At 62.7% G+C, this 18229-nt stretch overlaps 2 protein-coding genes across 2 annotated transcripts in view; one reads left to right on the forward strand and one right to left on the reverse strand.

Moving 5' to 3' along the window:
• ADCY1 (adenylate cyclase 1) overlaps positions 1–13088 on the forward strand; it is a 43499-nt gene extending 30411 nt beyond the window's left edge. The window contains exons 14-20 of the mRNA XM_066353766.1: positions 227–353; positions 991–1107; positions 1670–1816; positions 2446–2544; positions 5994–6108; positions 7570–7694; positions 8482–13088. Of these exons, the coding sequence (XP_066209863.1) occupies positions 227–353; positions 991–1107; positions 1670–1816; positions 2446–2544; positions 5994–6108; positions 7570–7694; positions 8482–8820 (1069 nt within the window). The 3' untranslated portion in view covers positions 8821–13088. The remainder of the gene's footprint in view (positions 1–226; positions 354–990; positions 1108–1669; positions 1817–2445; positions 2545–5993; positions 6109–7569; positions 7695–8481) is intronic.
• A 1124-nt stretch (positions 13089–14212) lies between these two features.
• Positions 14213–17883, reverse strand: CCDC201 (coiled-coil domain containing 201). The gene is made up of 4 exons (XM_066354257.1): positions 17551–17883; positions 17213–17379; positions 15488–15974; positions 14213–14312 (listed from the first exon to the last, which is right to left on the reverse strand). Exons 1-4 carry the CDS (start codon positions 17881–17883, stop codon positions 14226–14228), a joined length of 1074 nt encoding a protein of 357 aa, XP_066210354.1. The 3' UTR covers positions 14213–14225.
• Between the last annotated feature and the right edge of the window lie 346 nt (positions 17884–18229).

Below are 18229 nucleotides of genomic sequence, written 5' to 3' on the forward strand. Positions count from 1 at the left end.
CTGTGGCCGCGTGTTCTGGTTGCTGGTTGGGGAAGTGTTTGGTGTGGCGGCTTCTCTGTTTCAGCCCCAGGTGTGGGAGGACCCCGGGTTCCGGGGATACGTGGCTCATCCTGGTCAGCCCAGGTGCCACTATGGGGTCGCGTCTGCGGGGGGGCTCGCTTCGGACGTGCCTTGTGTTCAGTGAGAGCCTCGGTACTGACCGCGTTTCTTCCTCATCTTCCCTAAGGGGCGGCGCCATCTCTGGGCGCAGCTTCGAGCCGATCGTGGCCATCCTGCTGTTCTCGTGCACGCTGGCCCTGCACGCCCGACAGGTGGACATTAAGCTGCGGCTGGACTACCTCTGGGCTGCGCAGGCAAGAAGAGCCCTTTTTGGCTTCCTTGGGGTGGCTCACAAAGGAGCCCCTAGGGCAGGGGTCCCCAAAGTTTTTACACAGAGGGCCAATTCACTGTCCCTCAGACCGTTGGAGGGCCGCCACATACAGTGCTCCTCTCACTGACCACCAATGAAAGAGTTGGCCCTTCCGGAAGTGCGGTGGGGGGCCGGATAAATGGCCTGAGGGGGCCGCATGCGGCCCGTGGGCCGTAGTTTGGGGACGCCTGCAGGGAGTGGGCATCAGCTGGCTGTGAGGGTGGGCGCTCTCCGGCGTAAGGAGGGCAGGCAACACAGGAAGGCTAGAGGGACAGCTCAGTGGTGTGTGAGTAGTGAGTTCCTCATCCCAGAGGCACACTGCAGCACCCACTGGTCTCTCTGTCCCTGAGGGCCGGCCTGTTTTCTCTGTCCTTCAGCCTGTGTGCTCAGTCAGTGCCGGTCCTCAGCTTGCCCACCTCTGTGGCCAGGAGCTCTGAGCCTAGCCTTGTGGGGAGACCGCCACATCTGGTGCTGGGCTCTGGTGGGGCAGGGACACCCTGTGTCAGGGCCCGGGTGGGCAGGGGCTCGGGGTGTGGCCACGCGGGCTGCTGGGTGAGACCCTGATGCCCCCTGCACCCCAGGCGGAGGAGGAGAGGGATGACATGGAGCGCGTGAAGCTGGACAACAGGCGGATCCTCTTCAACCTGCTGCCCGCCCACGTCGCCCAACACTTCCTCATGTCCAACCCCCGCAACATGGTGAGCACGCCGCCCGCCGCGGGGCTCGGCCGGGCGCTGAGAGGCAGGGTGGGTATGGGGGTCCTGGGTCCCGTTCGTTACCTGTCCGCTCAGAGTCTCACCGCGATCGGGGGCCACTCGGCCACCCCCGAGGGCCGGCAGGCTCCTGGGAGGAATGAAGGTCCCAGAGGAGCGTCCTCCCGTTAATCCCGGGAGAGAGCCCAGCGCCACCGTCCCCGTGCTGAAGGGCAGCGGGAGGACCCTGGGCAGCGCCACTGGGCCGGTCAGAACTCCCCGTGGACCCAGCTGCCCAGTAAAGCCCTGGCCCACCGGCCCGCAGAGCAGGACCCACAAGCATTGAGGGTCACGTTGACCAGCCGGGCCTGAACTAGCTCCCAGTGCTCATTTCCGTCCTGGCCGCGGCCGCAGAGCCTCTTCCTGGCGCCTCCCCGGCCCCCCCACGCCCGCCGCGGGCTGCGTGACGCCGGGAACCAGCGCCGTCTGAGCCCCCCACATCTGTGGTCCGGCCCTGCAGCAGCCCCGTGGCTGACCTGACCTCTGACCTCTGACCCCTGACCCCCAGGACCTCTACTACCAGTCGTACGCCCAGGTGGGCGTCATGTTCGCGTCCATCCCCAACTTCAACGACTTCTACATCGAGCTGGACGGCAACAACATGGGCGTGGAGTGTCTGCGGCTGCTCAACGAGATCATCGCGGACTTCGACGAGGTGAGGGCGTGCCCACGGAGGGGCCGGGCCGGATAGGGTGGGCGCCTGCGTCTGTGCTGCTGTCACCCCGGGTCCAGCTGGGTCAGGGGGCGGGTCCACCTGGGTCAGGGGGCGGGTCCAGCTGGGTCAGGGGGCGGGTCCACCTGGGCCAGGGGGCGGGTCCAGCTGGGTCAGGGGGCGGGTCCAGCTGGGTCAGGGGGCGGGTCCAGCTGGGTCAGGGGGCGGGTCCACCTGGGCCAGGGGGCGGGTCCAGCTGGGTCAGGGGGCGGGGCCAGCTGGGTCAGGGGGCGGGGCCGCGCGGGCGCTGGGCCGGGAGCCCGGGCTGCGTCTGCCCCGGTGTAAGCACTGGGCACGGTTGTGGTCTCACCTGTGGGCTGAGCGGCAGGCTCCTTGTGTCAGCCAGGCCTGCGTCCCTCCCCCTGGGGACCCTGCTCCCGTCCGGGGGGGGGGTGCCGTGAGCTGGAGCACGGGGGCACGTTCTGCGTGTTCGCCTGGCTCCGCTTCCTCAGGCCCCCAGACCGCGCCTGGCGGTCCCGGCAGAGACGACACCCGGCATTCCGGACGTCTGCTTGTCACGGCGATTTGTCTAAAATGTGACCTGACGTTGAACGGTTCTGTTTCCAATCAAGCTCATGGAGAAGGACTTCTACAAGGACCTGGAGAAGATCAAGACCATCGGCAGCACCTACATGGCGGCCGTGGGGTTGGCGCCCACAGCCGGGGCCAAGGTGAGTGCTGACGGGCGGACCTGCCCCGGGGACCATCCCAGCTCTGCCCCCAAGCGCCCTGGGGCTCTGGCGGGCTCCCCACTCGGCACCTTGGCTTGCCCAGGGCATGTGGCGAGGGCTGCAGCCTGCACGCCACCTTGCCGGGGACCAGCTCTCTCCAGGCACAGCCTCCTTACTGCAGGTCAGCACAGAGGGCTCATCCAGGGGTCCCACCTTTTCCCAGGGCACAGCTGAGAATAGGGTCCTCATGTCCCCCCACACCCCCAGAAAAAAGGGCAGGAAAACAGAGGAAGATGTGAACAAAGAACGCAGTGAACGGAGAACATACATGACTGTGGGAGGTACGGGTCCAGCGGTTCCTTTAAGTGGGGGTGGTAACCACACCAGTCAGAAGACAGGCTGACAGAGTGGCTTAAAACACAGACCCACTGGCCCTGGCCGGTTTGCACAGTGGTAGAGCATCGGCCTGGTGTGTGGAAGTCCCAGGTTTGATTCCTAGCCAGGGCACACAGGAGAAGCGCTCATCTGCTTCTCCACTCCTCCCCCTCTCCTTCCTCTCTGTCTCTCTCTTCCTCTTCCGCAGCCATGGCTCCATTGGAGCAAAAAGTTGGCCCGGGTGCGAGGATGGCTCTATGGACTCTGCCTCAGACACTAGAATGGCTCTGGTTGCAACAGAGCGACGCCCCAGATGGGCAGAGCATCGCCCCCTGGTGGGCATGCCGGGTGGATCCCGGTTGGGCGCATGTGGGAGTCTGTCTTTCTCTGCCTCCCCGCTTCTAACTTCAGAAAAATACAACTCCCCCAAAAACAAAACAAAACAAAAACAGACCCAGCTGGGTTTTCTACAAGAAACACGTTTTAAACGTAAAGACACACAGAGATGCATTAACAATAAAAGGGTGTTGGGAACCGTGTTGGCAACAGTACACAATTCATGCAGCATCGTAGTTTCGGACGGAGCAGACTTCAGGTCAAGGAGAGTCGCCAGACGGAGACAAGGGTCATCTCATAACGTTGTCAGAGTCACCTTCCAAGAAATAACAATCTCTCACGTGTCTGCTCTGAGCAGGGACTCGGGACATGGGAGGAACAGCTGGTAGGATTTTCAGGAGAAGAAAAGTGAGAAGAAGGAGACGAACCCACTGCTCGAGTTGACGCTCAGTGCTGGGTGGACCCCACGGGGTGGAAATCAATGAAGATCGTGGAGCCAACCAGCACTTACAGCAGAGCCACGGGATGTGAGAGTCGTCTACTCAAGATGGCGGCTGCCCTGCCCACCAGGAGCCAGGACCTGGAGATGAAGCTAAAAACGCATGGCTCAATATTTCCATGCCCCCCCCCCCCGCCCCCCAGTTAAACAGCCGCCGTGAACCTAACGGCGCACAGGGTCTCTGTGAGAACCACAGGTCTCGGACGCGGGCTGTCTGGGTGGAGGGGTCCTCGTGCCTGCGTGGACACGCCCAGGGCCGTTAAAGTGCCGGTTATCCCCGGCTGACCTGTGGACTTAGTGCGATCCCCGTCGGAAGTCCAGCGGGATGTTTTGTGATATCAGCTGACCGAGCCTGAGTTTATGTGGAGTCCAGGGACCCAGGACAACGCTGACCAGTAACAAAGTGGAGGTCGGCTGTCGCCCGACTTCAGGGCTGTGTGTGTCTGTGGTTAGTCAGTGGGAACCTTTCCTACCCCGGGCTCAGTGTCTGCAAACCTGAGACTGCTCTGAAAAATGTCAGTGACTCTTTTATTTATTTTTATTTTTATTTATTTTATTTTAGTGAGAGGAGGGGAGGCAGAGAGACAGACTCCCGCATGTGCCCCAACCAGGATCCACCTGGCATGCCCATCAGGGGAGGATGCTCTGCCTGTTTGGGGCGTTGCTCTGTTGCTCAGCAACAAGCTCTTCTCAGCACCTCAGGTGGCCATGGAGCCGTCCTCAGTGTTTGGGGCCAACTTGCTCCAATAGAGCCATGGCTACAGGAGGGGAGAGGGAGAGAGAGAAGCAGGAGGGGGAAGGATGGAGCAGATGGGCGCTTCTCCTGTGTGCCTTGACCGGGAATTGAACCTGGGACATCCACACACCAGGCCAATGCTCTACCACTGAGCCAACCGACCAGGGCCTCAGTGACTCTTTTAATGTTGTGTTTTTTTTTTTTTTTTTTTTTTTTTTTTGTGACAGAGAGACAGAGAGAGGGACAGGAAGGGAGAGAGAAGTATCAATTCTTTTTTTTTTTTTTTTGTATTTTTCTGAAGCTGGAAACGGGGAGAGACAGACAGACTCCCGCATGCGCCCGACCGGGATCCACCTGGCACGCCCACCAGGGGCGACGCTCTGCCCACTAGGGGGCAATGCTCTGCCCCTCCGGGGCGTCGCTCTGCCACAACCAGAGCCACTCTAGCGCCTGAGGCAGAGGCCAAGGAGCCATCCCCAGCGCCCGGGCCATCTTTGCTCCAATGGAGCCTTGGCTGTGGGAGGGGAAGAGAGAGACAGAGAGGAAGGAGGGGGCGGGGGGTGGAGAAGCAGATGGGCGCTTCTCCTATGTGCCCTGGCCGGGAATCGAACCCGGGTCCCCCGCACGCCAGGCCGACGCTCTACCGCTGAGCCAACCGGCCAGGGCGAGAAGTATTAATTCTTCATTGTGGCATCTTAGTTGCTCATTGATTGCTTTCTCATATGTGCCTTGATGGAGGGGGAAGGAGGCTACAGCAGAGTGAGTGACCCCTTGCTCAAGCCAGCAACCTTGGGCTCAAGCTGGTGAGCCTTGCTCAAACCAGATGAGCCCAGGCTCAAGCTGGTGACCTCGAGGTTTTGAACCTGGGTCCTCTGCGTTGCAGCCCAATGCTCTGTCCACTGCGCCACCGCCTGGTCAGGCTCAGTGACTCCTTTAAAAAAAGCTTTTGTTTGCCAAGTTTGAGGACTAGTAAAATAACCCTTAAAAAAGAAAAGTGAGAAATCTCGTGTTTTTTTTTTTAAATTTTAAATGTATAGTTGTCATTGTTTTGCAGAAGAAAGGATCTTTTAACAGCACCAAGTGATGGCAGGTGCCCGGGCAGGGATGGAGCGGAGGGGGGGGGCTGCTTCCTGGGGGGGGGAGAGGTCTGCGGACCTGTCTTACTCGTTTATGACGTGGCCATGATGGGGGCCTAGCAGGACCGGGGGCACCTGGTCTCCCGCTCACAGGGCTGCCCCCTCGCAGCCTGGGCTGGGCCTGGGCTCAGCCGGCCTCTGTCTCCATCTCCCGCCCGTCGAATGGGGTGTGCAGAGCGCCCCGAGGCAGCTGGAGGGTTTGGGTTAGGGTGCAGACCAGCCCGCCCCGGGGGCACAGGACGGGTTGCCGCCGGGGGCTGCCGTGTTTATGTGGGGTCCTGAGCCCACCAGGGCTACAGGTTGGCCCCCCACCCGCTCCGCGGCCCCTCGCTCTGCTAACGTAGAGCCCGCGTCTGCTCACATCCAGGCTAAGAAGTGCATCTCCTCCTACCTCAGCACGCTGGCGGACTTCGCCATCGAGATGTTCGACGTCCTGGACGAGATCAACTATCAGTCCTACAACGACTTCGTGCTCCGTGTGGGTACGTGGCGCTGTCTTCCTGCACCCACGCCGGGGGCTGGCGGCTGGGTTCCCCCCCCCCCCGGGGAGCAGGGGTCTCGACAGAGGAGGGGGACATCGCCAGAGGGACAGCGTGGGCACGCAGGGACAGCTGTCCCTGAAAGCTGGGTGTTCGTGACCAGCTCACGGAACACACGGAATTCTTGGTTTTCACCGAGACGCCCCTCTGAGTCCACACCTGGCTGGGGGAGGCGCTCTGTGTCCTGTGGCTGACCCCAAACACCGGCCCTAAGGCCGCCCAGTCCTGTGTGGGGGAAGGGCTGGGGGAGGGGTCCTCGTCCTCTGGGCCCCCCCCTCGCCTGTGAGCAAGGGGGAAGCTCTGGGAATCTGACCACCTTCTTGACTTTTACAAAATGGTGGGGTCTGTTTTAGTTTTAAATTCAGTTTTTTTCTGAGATGAAGACGGTACCGGAAAAGTTCCTACTAGTTCAGGATAGAGTCAAACAGGAGATTGATGGTTGTTTCAGAATTTAAGCGTCTAGTTTGCCTTAAAAACAGACCAGAGGGCTGGGTCAGCGTGTGGGGGCGGGAGCAGGTGACCCTCAGCGGGTGGAGTTCGGGTGAACTTGAACCAGCTCTGCTTCCCCCCCCCTGTGGGCCTGAGACAGACGGGCGGACGCTGGTGCCTCCCGCAGTGGCCAGGTCTCCTCCCTCGGCCGTGGCAGCAGACCCGTCTGAGGGTTCCTCAGGGATTCCCCCAGACAAGCCCGGACACTGTGACGATGGCAGGTCACAAGGCAGGCTGGACGCTGGCTCAGTCTCGTCCACGTGGACCGGGGCATCCTGTCGGTGGTGGGGTTCCCTCTGACCCCCAGCCATGGAGGTAGTGGTCGCCCCGGGGCTCCTCTCGGGGTCCCACGTTTACCTGGCCGTGGTGGAGCTCACACCGCAGAGTTCTGCCCCTCCTTCCCCGGCGCCACTGCCCAGGCTCTGGGGGGCTGACTAGACCCGTGTCCCTATCATTACTGGTGCCGTTGGCTAAGCTAGAAAGAGCAACACGGAGAACAGGTCGGAAAGACGGCTCTACGGTGACGGGCACTTCACGTTCCTCCCGGGCAGCCGGGCCCTGAGTCCCATAAAGAGAAGGGGCTCCATCCCCCCAAAGCATCCCTAGGTGCTGTAATCAGTTCTGGGCCTCTCACCCCAAACAGCTGTGAGGCCCCACCCAGGTAGCGGGCAGGAGCCCTGATCTTCCCGGGGAGGGCTCTCCAGGGGCACAGGTGGTCCCACCGAGGGAGCGGTCAGCCTCTGGGCAGGACTCGGCACGGGTGCTGTCCTCGGGTCAGGACGGAGCTGCACCCGTGAGGCAGGGGCTCCTGCTCGGGGGGCATTGCGCCGGGTGACCCCAGGAGTCCGTGGTCCAGAAGGGGTGGCGCCATGCCCTGGAAGCATCCCCCGAACCTCACGTGGTGGTGTCCTCCAGGCATAAACGTTGGCCCCGTGGTGGCTGGAGTGATCGGGGCTCGTCGGCCGCAGTATGACATCTGGGGAAACACGGTCAACGTGGCCAGTCGGATGGACAGCACCGGGGTCCCCGGCAGAATCCAGGTCAGTTCAGTCCCAAGTCCACCAGGCAGCAGCGCCGTCCCGCAGGCCGAGACCCAGGCCGGGGATTCAATGACCAGCGGCCATGGCACGCTCGGGTCCGCAGGGTCCCGGTCAGGCCGGCCACGCGTGTCCGCACGCACTTCTGGGTTCTTCAGTTGGAGGGACGCTCACTGAGGACCTGCTGCATGTTTCAGGGGCCAGGACAGGAGCTGGTGGGACAGGCCAAGTCCTTTGTGGGGAGGCACTACTGTCCAGTGAGGGGCAGGGTGGCGTGTGGGCTGGCTGGCTGGGATGACCGCCCCGAGGATGCAGGAGCCGGGTCCTGGGTGGATAAAGACACCAGAAATAGGCCACAGGGGGGGGGGTGTCTCCTCCAACGTGCTGTGGACACTTCCCATGGAGTCCAGGGCTGGCAGGAAGGGGCTGCTGGGCTTGTCCCATCAGGGACCTTCGGAGTCCCCTGTGCTGTCGTCCTTCCCGGGAGGGGCCAGCGTCACGTCCTTCCCAGGGGAGGGGGCAGCGTCACGTCCTTCCCAGGGGAGGGGGCAGCGTCACGTCCTTCCCAGGGGAGGGGCCAGCGTCACGTCCTTCCCAGGGGAGGGGCCAGAGTCACGTCCTTCCTGGGGAGGGGCCAGCGTCACGTCCTTCCCAGGGGAGGGGCCAGCGTCACGTCCTTCCCAGGGGAGGGGCCAGCGTCACGTCCTTCCTGCGGAGGGGCCAGCGCGGCTGCAGGAGGAGCAGAGGCCCGGATGTTGCCTGCCGGTGACGGCCACTTTCCTGCCCACAGGTGACCGAGGAGGTGCACCGGCTGCTGCAGCAGGGCGCGTACCACTTCCTGTGCCGTGGCAAGGTCAGCGTCAAGGGCAAGGGCGAGATGCTGACCTACTTCCTGGAAGGCAGGGTTGACGGAAACGGCTCGCAAACCAGGTCCCTGAGCTCGGAGCGGAAGATGTGTCCTTACGGGAGAGCTGGCCTCCAGACCAGACTGGCTGTGGGCCGCCCTCCCATGACCCCCATGGCCAGCCTCCCGGTTGTAGCCGGGCTTGGGGCTCTGCAGGGCTCGGGGCTCGCCCCCCGGCCCCCCGACCCGCCCCCGCCCCCAGGAGCCGCTGGGAAGGAGGCTTAGTGGAGCCCATGCTGGCCGCTGGGAGCACAGGGCGGAATGCTTGGGCCTCGGTCGCTCCAGGAGGACCAGCCCGGCCAGCAGAGCAGGGCCGGGCCAGTGGTCAGGCTGGGGCAGGGGCGCTGTCCAGGCAGGACCCAAAGCAGCTGGGCAGTGACTCGGGGAGGGCGACCCCGCCTGCACGGACACGAGGCTTTGTGGCAGCTGTGACGGCCCCATCTTGTCCTTGGTGCAGAGGGAGGCCGCAGCCCAGGGTGGCCAGGTCAGCACAGGCTCTGGGGACCTCCAGTGTATCCGCCGGGGCTGCAGGCTGATGGAGCCACGTGTGGCTGGTTGGTTGTGAGCAGGCCGCACGAGCCCGGGGCGGCGGTCAGGCCTTGCTTCTGGCTGTGAGGGAGGGCTGGGACCAGGCCCGCGGGGCCCTGGACGTGTGGCCTGGGGAGAACTGAGGGTTCCCCGTCCCGCTGTGCGGAGGGAGGTGTGGCTGCCCGTTTCTCAAGAGTCGGCTGTGCTGAGAGCCAGAGGCAGGCCTCTTGGATGCTGGGCCTGCACCACATGTTTGTTGTGACCAGCGTGTCCTGTTCTGTGTGGGCCCCCCGGCCCTGCCCGGAAGCCCGGGCGCCCTGCTCTGTCCGGTCACTGTGCCGGGGGGGGGGGGGTCAGTGCTTTCCGAGGGGCCTCTGGGTCCCTGTATGTTGAATGGCAGTGCCAGGCTTCGTTGACTTTGGAAACAAGTGATGCTCACTGGACGTTTTCTTGGCGGGCAGTGTGCTTCGGAGTTTGCGGTGGTCAATCTCCAGGTTCCCGTGCGGTCAGCAAGGACAGTGACTGCACCTGGGTCTGTGGTGTGAGACGTGGCCTCCTGTTTGGGGAAGCTGTGACCCCCACCCAGCGGGGATGGCACCAGGTCACGTGGGTGGGCAGTGGGCGGGATGGGACCGCCCTCCTGAGGACCTCTGTGTTGGCCAGCGAAAGCCGTCGCTCTGTTCAGAAGCAGGTGGGTGGACAGGACGCGGCCCCCCCGCCCCCCGAGCTGTGACGATGTTGCCATACAGCAAAGGGCGCTTTGCAGAAGGGTGTGCAGGTGGGGCGCAGCTGGGGAGAGGACCGCGCTATCCAGGGGCTCGCGTGACCTGGGAAGTGGGGGAGGGCGTCAGAGTGGTCAGGACAACACAGAGCTGGGCGCGGTGGCGCTGGGGCGAGGGAGCTGCCGCTGCCACCGCGGAGGTAGTGGTCGTCATCCTACAGCCCCAGGTGCTGAGTTTGGCCAGATGTCCCGTGAGACTCTGGGTGGGACCTGGGTCCACTGAACCACGTGCACAAGGCCGTGACAGGCGGCGACGGTTCTGCCCGGCGAGGTCCCCAGGAGCCACGCGCCCGCCATCAGCAGCCCCGAGCCCGCCTGCCCCTGCAAGGCAGGATGCACAGCCATGCGCCCCAGGGGTTGAGGAGAAGCACCTCCTCTCGTTTGTGATACGACTGTCGTGTTGCCTTATTTACTTTTGACCTTGTACAACGTCCACGCGCAGGTGCGAGGGCCGCCAGTGGGCACCCGGGCCGACTCGGAAGCTCTGTAAATAGCTCGCCGGTGCCGGTGCCCTCGTCACTCCCACCAGACGAGGGGCAGCCGCCCCGACGCGTGATGCTTCTAACGCATTGCACTCCTGCTCGCCGTCCTCGCCCCTGTGGCATGACCCCCGGCGTCCCCGTGTGACCCCGCGCGTCCCTGCATGACACTTGCATGCCCAGCCTCAGTAGAGCAGAACGTAGCCTGAGCTTCCAGACGCTTCCACAGACCGCCGACCTGGGCCGGTGCCCTCCGCGGTGTCCGTGTGCAGACCCGGCCACCCAGACCTGCTGTGTCCTCCAGACTCCAAAGCCACCAGGGCTTTCAGACGCCTGGTGTCCCCAGAAGCAATAACTAACTCTAAATGCAGAGACGGGTCTGGTCCTGTGCAGACTGCTGACTCAGAGAGGCAGGTGCCCACACTGAGGGTGCTGTGGGCACCCCCACCTCCCACCTTCCTGCAGACCCAGCTCGGCTGGCTCTTCTTGTGGGGTTAGCTCTCTGCACCTCAGGCCTGGGGAGTAGGGGCCAGTGTGAGCCCGTCCGGTCATCTTTGGGGCTGTCCCATCGTCCAGGACACCCGTCTCCGTGGCTGACAGGCTGCCGTGGGCTCTGGCCTTGGGCGGGACCTGCCAGCCTCCAGCCTCCAGGCCTGTGTCCCCGGATAGGAATGCTGTGCGTCGTCCCGACAACCACCTCCAAGTAGCGTCCAGCCCTGCCCCCTCTGGCACTCAGAGGGACGGGACGGGTCAGCCCGAGTGTCGTGTTCTTGGGACCCGTCTTGGTTCTGGCGTGTGCCCCCTTCTGTGCTGGGTGTCCCTGTGACCCCCTGAGTCACAGGATCCTGCTGGCCTGTTTTGTGTGGTGGGCCCTGTCCGAGACGTGTGTGCACAGCCGGACAGTCAGGGGCCACCCGGGGCAACAGGCTGCTGTGGGCTCTGGGCTTGGGCACTTCTGATTCTGGAAACATGCAGCCCGTGGGCTCTGTGTGTGGTGACACCCGGTACCCGACTTGCCCGTCTTGTCATGGTTTCCGTTAACAAAAACAACAAACGTAAAAAAAAACACCACCCCAAACCCAGCCTTTCTAGAGGCAGCTGTTTCAAAGTGCTGGTTTGGTCTCGAGGAGCAGGCTGTGCAGCTGGAAGCCTGAGCCAGCGGTCCGTCCCTCTCGGTCATCACGGCTCCAGGCTCCCCAAAGAGTGGACGATGACGTGACGTTTCCTCAAGGGGTATTGGGCGCAGTCACTTTCTCAGGACCTCAGGCCGAGGGTGGGTCTAGGTCACACGCCGGGCTGTGTGCGAGGACAGAGCTCAGTGGGGGAACCGCGCCCCGTGCTGCTGGCGTCAGATGCAACCGAACGGGTGCCCCACACGTCACACACCTGGGCGCAGGTCAAGCTCCCGACTCCTGGTCAGAGCTGCCCGGGGTCCTCGTCACCTGCTGGCCTGCTGTAGGAGCTCAGTGCATCTTCTTTGGGATGAGAAGGCACCCAGGAGCAGGTTCACGGGGATCACGATGGTGGGGAGGAGTTGGGGACCCGAAGAGAGGTGTCTGGCCGTCCCCCAAACCCTGAGTCTCATGGTACTGGCAGCTTAGACTTCAGGAGTTTGTTTCCAAAACAGGCACTTACTGAAAATCGACGTTTAGATGGAGGGGTAACCTAGACCAACCGCCAGGAGCCCTGTCCGGCCTCTCGGGTCTCACCGGGCTGGGCGGTCCGTGGGAACAGCCACCAGACGCTGCGTCTGGGCCCGACACGCCCAGGGCACGCCAGCCAGCCAGCCCTCGTCTCTGCCTCCCACCAGCAACACCCCCCCAACCCCGGGCACGAAGCACATGTCTCAGGGGACCGTCCCCTCGTCCCGGGAACCCCGAGGGAGCCTGCTGCCCCCTCCCACAGTGGGAGCCCCTCCCAGCACTGTCCTGCGGGGGAGGGGGCAGTTTGCCTTCAAGCCCTGGAAACACCGTGGACACCCAAGCCATGCGCATGCGGGCCGCGTGCCCTGCCTTCCCGAGTGTGTGACTTCAGCTCCCGTCTGGAATCACCCAGCATGCACAGCCAGGGGCAGCGCCCGTGGGCCGTCTGCTGGCTGGCCGCAGAGCGCCCCCCACAGGGTGTCCCCGGCAGGGCGGGTCCCGGAGCCGAGCTCCTGCGCACGCCGCCCGCCCCGTTCACACCAATCGCACACCGCCTTGCACAAGCGAAGATACGGAATGTAACCACCTCTTAGCGGTAGAACCCTTCTCCTCTAGGTGAGGACCACGCCTGCCGTGGGGTGTCTGTCCTCTGTGGGAGCCGAGTGTGGAGGCCTGGTAGGGTCGTCCCTCCACGGGGACACGGAATGGTGGCACGGGGCGTGGCCTCCCCCCAGGACAGCTCAGTGAGCATGCTTTGTTACACGTGAACACGGATGACGGAATGACAACCCGGTGTCACCTCCCCCCTGGTAGATTTGTATGATCAATACGGGTCTATTTTTATGTCAACTGAACACTGTAGAACACCCTCCCGTCTTTTCCAAGATTGTTAAACCTTGAGACAAGTCATTGAATAACTCGTCCTATTTTTATTTTAAAAAACAAGCGAATGGACTGAAATGTTAAATGTGAATGTACGTTTCTTAATCGCAACTTTTCTACTGAGTGCACTAGCCTTTCTGGAATCTTATTTAACAAAAAGTAAAGGAAAAAAATTGCTTGACTAAACTCGTGGGCATTTTAATCGACAAGCAGATGCTGGAAGGACACTCCTACCTGTGTCGCTGACCCGCAGGGCACTCTGTGGTCAGTTAGGGAGTCCCCTCCCCCCATACGCTCCTTCTCTGCTGGGGACCCTGGAAGGGATGTGGTGTTTCCAGGGAGACAGGGTTTGCTGTCCACATCCCATAGCCCAGAAACCCTGACCTTGTCCGCCTGTGCCACCTACGTGTCCGGTGTCCACCCAGCCCGAGAGGGTTTGGGCGCCCACTTGGTCTGCCCCAGCAGCGAGCTCGGCCGGCGTTCCTGAGAGCAGCTGGACTGCCCGACAGGCCTGGACCAGGGGACAGGAGACATCAACAGGTTTTTAGCAGGAGAAAGACAGACGGTGTCACACCAAGTGGGGGGTGGATGAGAACATCTATAAGAAGACCTAAGACCCAGCTCTGAACTTAGGGCCACAGTGCGTCCCAGAAAGACGGGTCTTGGGGTGCTTTCTGCGTCACTGGAGCGGAGGGGATGCCTGTTTCTCCTTTTCCAGAGTGTGAGGGTCAGAAATGCCTCTGACCCTTCGGGGGTCCGTGGACTCCGTGCTGGGGAGGGACGGCCCCCACTGAACAGCACCAGCACCTGCAGGTCCCAGAGACCCTCGGGTTAGGACCCCTGGCTCTGGGCTTTTTCTGGGGTGACATCCTGAGGCCACGATGTGGGCTGCTACCGCCTTTGCCCAGCCTGAGTTCCTTGGCCTTGACCTGTGAAGACGTCAGGGAGTCCTGGACACTTGGAGGAGCAGGCGGTGGGCGGGGCTATGCCGGTGGGCGGGGCTATACCCTGTCTGGCCACCTGCCTGCCCCCCCCCCATGATGGCGCCTCTCAGGACCACACTGGGATCTGAGCAACAAGAACAAGATCTTTATCAACAAACAGCTCCCACCCTACCCGAGTGCACACTGTGTGTGTGTGGGGGGTCACATCCTGAGGACGGTGTGGGTTTGCAGGCAGAAGGGTGGGTGGAGGGGCGGGTGGACGGAGGGACGGGTGGGTGGAGGGGCGGGTGGACGGAGGGGCGGGTGGGCGGAGGGGCGGGTGGGCGGAGGGACGGGTGGACGGAGGGGCGGGCAGCTGAAGCAGGCTCTGCGGTCACTCGTCCTGCATGGTGAGCTCGTGATGGGTGGCCTTCTCGATGCTCAGCAGCTGGCGGGCCTCCCACTGCCTCACGCGCTCTGTCTGCGGGAGGGGCGGGCTCTCAGAGGGACGACTGCAGGGCGCTGGCTCTAGCTGGTGGCCAGCTGCGGGGAAAGCCCACACCGCAGACCCCACCGGCCAGCGCTCAGGCACCGTCTGAGCTGGAACAGCCCGTGCGGACCCCACGCCCAAGCAGGGCGCTGTGACCCCGTGATGGAGCCAGCAGGCCCAGGACAGCTGTGAGGACAGGCAGGGTCAGGACCCGAGGAGCTGAGTCTGACCTGGGCACAGAGAGGTGGCCAGGGAGGGGAGGGAACAGGACCGAGAGGGTCAGCTGGGGGTGTGGGGGGGGGGGGACTCGTGCGGGGGGCGGGGGCTCGAGGGCCGGCTGCTCCTGCAGACACAGTGTCTGGCTGGCAGTGGACAGCCCACGTCTCACTGTTTTCCAGAGGCCCCTCTTCCCACGGCTGCAGGGGAGGGGGGGGCCCAGGACAGTGCGGGGGACGACGGGGCAGGGTGACCTCTTCTGCTGGACAAGATGGGGGCTCAAACGGAGCCTGGGGGTGGAGGCAGACCACACGGGGTGTGTGTCAGAGCTGGACCTCAGAGGACAGGCTTGGAGGATGCGGGAAAGAAGGTGGCCCACCCCTCAGCGAAGGCAGCCCCTCCAGGGCTGGGCGGGCGGGCGGGGCAAGTGGTCTCCCCAGGGGCAGACCCTCTCAGAAAACTTCTGGGACAAGATGTTGGTGGGACACTGGGGGCTGGAAGCAGAGCTCAGAGCAGGACAGGGACCCGGGACCCTCCCACTGACCATGACATGGGACCCCTGGTGACACGGGGGGTGGCTGCAGGAGTGTGCAGGGACATAGGGCAGTGAGCGACTGTCTGGGGCTCCTATGTCACCCTGTCTTGTCCCCAGGGCCCAGGAAGGTCTATAGCAGTGTGCTGAGGAGGTTGGGGAGGGAGGGGGTGGTGGGGCACATATTTTAATGGCACAAGCGATGGGTCCTTCCTCGGTGGCACAGGAACCCCAGAGAGGGGTCCAGACATTAGAAAGGTCAGTCACCTGGTGTCTGTGACCACACCATGCCCACACCAAAGTCCTTCAGTGTGAGAGAAGGGCTCTTGCTCCCAAGTGTCACAAGCTACCTCCCAGAAGACCCAGACCTCCCGGGGACAGGGACAGGGACAGGGCCAGGGCTGGGGTCAGGGCCTACCACAGCCGCCAGCCTCCTCCGGCCCCGCTGCCTCCGCCCGGCGGGGTTTGGGATCCCCGGCAAGCCCACGTTTCCCGTCCAGCCTCCTGGGGACTCTTCCTGAGGCCCCTTTTGCTGTCGCCGTCCCCGCCGCTGCCGCTGGCTGGCCTCGGCTGGCCCTGGTGGCTCTTCCTCAGGAGCCCAGGGGTCTGTGTTGGGTCCTGGCTGCCCGCTGGACTCCTCGGAGGCCCAGATGGTAGAGAGCCGCCTCTTTTGGTCGGGGGATGGCAAATGCTGCGAAGAGTGTGCAGGCAGTGGGGACCCCTCCCCAGGGCCCCTCCCCCAGCGGTAGGAGATGCGGCCCAGTGAGCTCCCACGCCAGTGACGGGAGCCTTCTTCGGGGGTGCTGTGCTTTGGGACGAGGACCTCCTCGTCCTCGGAGGAACTCCATTCAGAAGCCTGTGGAAACGGAGCACAGAGGTGGCAGGGATCTGAGCTGATGGACAGTCACTGAACCCCATTTGGAGGTACAAATATTTTTGTGTGTGGGGGAAAAATGTACAAAGCGTCAATGAAATCAGCTTCAAGTGTAAACTCGACATAGAAAAGCAAGATCGTGGACAAACACGGCAGGTGTGTACGCTGACATGCAGTCACGCAAGGCAGGGGCTGTGTCCTCCAGGCAAGTGTCCCTGTTCAGCACTGGGGGCCGCCAGGCCTCTCTCTCTCTCTCTCTCACACACACACACACACACACACACACACGGCACGCATGGGAATGGCACAGGCCCATTTGCTCCTAACAGGAGCCGTTCTGAACTAACCTAACGAGCTGAACAGGACCGATAACTGTGCTGGTGAGCTGGCCTATTCTTGCACAGAACCACATTGAATGTAACGGGGAGCTCCCGGGTCAATTCAGTGTTGTCCTACAAACACAGCCTCCGGACAGAAGACAGATGCCACACCAGGAGGGAAGTGTTTTTGTTTTTGTTTTTCCTCCCTTGTTTCATGTTGTTGGGACCGGTTGGTCATTTGGAAAAAAACCCGGAACAGCAGCAGACCCACGGACCTAGCTCGTGTCTTATCATAAAATAAGTGACAAGGCGTTGTGTATTTGTAGTCTTTAAACACTCATCGCTTACTCAGAAAAAGAAGAATTTAAAACGACTTCCATCACATCCTTTACCAAGAAAATTCCACTCGGACATAAAATTTAAGTGTAAAAAAAACAAAGGCATAAAAGTCTTGGAAGGAAACACTGGCCACTCCTCTGTGCACTGGTCAGAGGTCGGCCTCCCGATAACTCACAACCCAGAAGCCAGGAAAAGGGAAAATAAAACTAAAGGAAAATAAGTATCATTTGAGAAAACCTCTGTGGAGCACAGCAGGGGCTTCAACAACTTCTTATCTCTGAGCTTTTGTTTTTTAACACGCTGATAAGAGCTGCACGTTTTGGGTAGAGTTTTTTTTTTTTTTTTAAACGGAGGACAAATAAAAATCTGAAGACATTCTAGAAGCAGCTAAAAAACGGTGTTTTCCTACCGGAGGCTGGGCAGAGGGCAGAGGTCACCGGGTGACCGGGTCTCACCCACGTGTGAATAAAGGGGGAGACGGAATGTCCTTTGGTCTGACGAGGGGACAGAAGTCCCCGACCCGGTGGGGGTGGCCTCCGGGCTGCAGCGCAGGGTCCGAGGTCGGGTCGCACTCACCTGGGGACGTTACCTGCACTGCACCACCGCTCACCGGACCCTGAGCGCCGCTGTCCCTGGTCCCAGCTCTTCCGCCCCCCCCCCCAAGGCCCAGCGGACACGCGGCAGCGGCAGGGGGGCGGTCCCTGGCTCCTCCGGGTCCCCTCGGCTGCTGGGCTCGCCCTCGGGATTTGGGCCGGGCCCAGGGAGGTGGGCAGGGGTCTTGGGACAGAGGGGCTGGGGGCGACTCGGGGCGGGGCCCGGACCCAGACCCCCGTGTCAGTGTGGAGCCACGACTTGGTGGACCGGTGTCCCCAGCGCCGCCCCTCCCCCCTACCGGCGCGCCCCCCCCCACCTGTGCCCCCCCCCCCCCCCCCCCCGCACTGGGCCCACCTGCGCCCCCGGCTCCATCCCGCTCCCCACGGCTGGCAGGCGCCCTGAAATACCGGCGGCCTCCCCAGCGCAGGCCCGGCCAGGTGTGCGGGAGCTCACCTGTAGAGAGTTTCCACCTGACGACCCCGTGCTGCGCAGGCGCAGAAGGCGCAGGGCGGGCCACGCCCAGCGGGGCGGCACCTGGTGGGTTCCCGTCTCCCCTTCTAGGAATTGGGGTGCCCGTGGCCTCTCAGTGACCTTCCCCCACCGCTCGGTCCGTGTGCGGCCAGCACCCGAGGCCTGGGGTCGCCATCCCAGTTCAGTCCCCAAGGCAACGAGGCCAAGGCGTTCCATGTCGTGTCCCGAGGGCAGCGGAGGGCCTCGGACTGTGGGGGCTCAGCGTCCACACTGCGCAGAGCGCTGACCCCTGACCATCGGGGGAGGGCACTGAAGAGGAAGCTATGCAGAGGCCGCTGTGAGTGCGGTTCTTACACAGCCCCCCCCCCCGGGGGCTGTTACTCCCAATAACCCCCATCTCAGGGAGGGGAACCGGGCGGGGTAGGGGGACTGCTCAGGGTCACTCAGTGGTGCCTGGCCACTGGCTGAGCACCCGGCCCGCCTGATCCCAGAGTCCCTGCTCTGGCTACTCTCGTTAGAAAAAGCACCTTAACACTGGACCCTGGCTGCTGGGTCTCTCTGC

This window comes from Saccopteryx leptura, chromosome 12 (assembly GCF_036850995.1).
Source record: "Saccopteryx leptura isolate mSacLep1 chromosome 12, mSacLep1_pri_phased_curated, whole genome shotgun sequence".
In the NCBI taxonomy this organism is placed as follows: domain Eukaryota; kingdom Metazoa; phylum Chordata; class Mammalia; order Chiroptera; family Emballonuridae; genus Saccopteryx; species Saccopteryx leptura.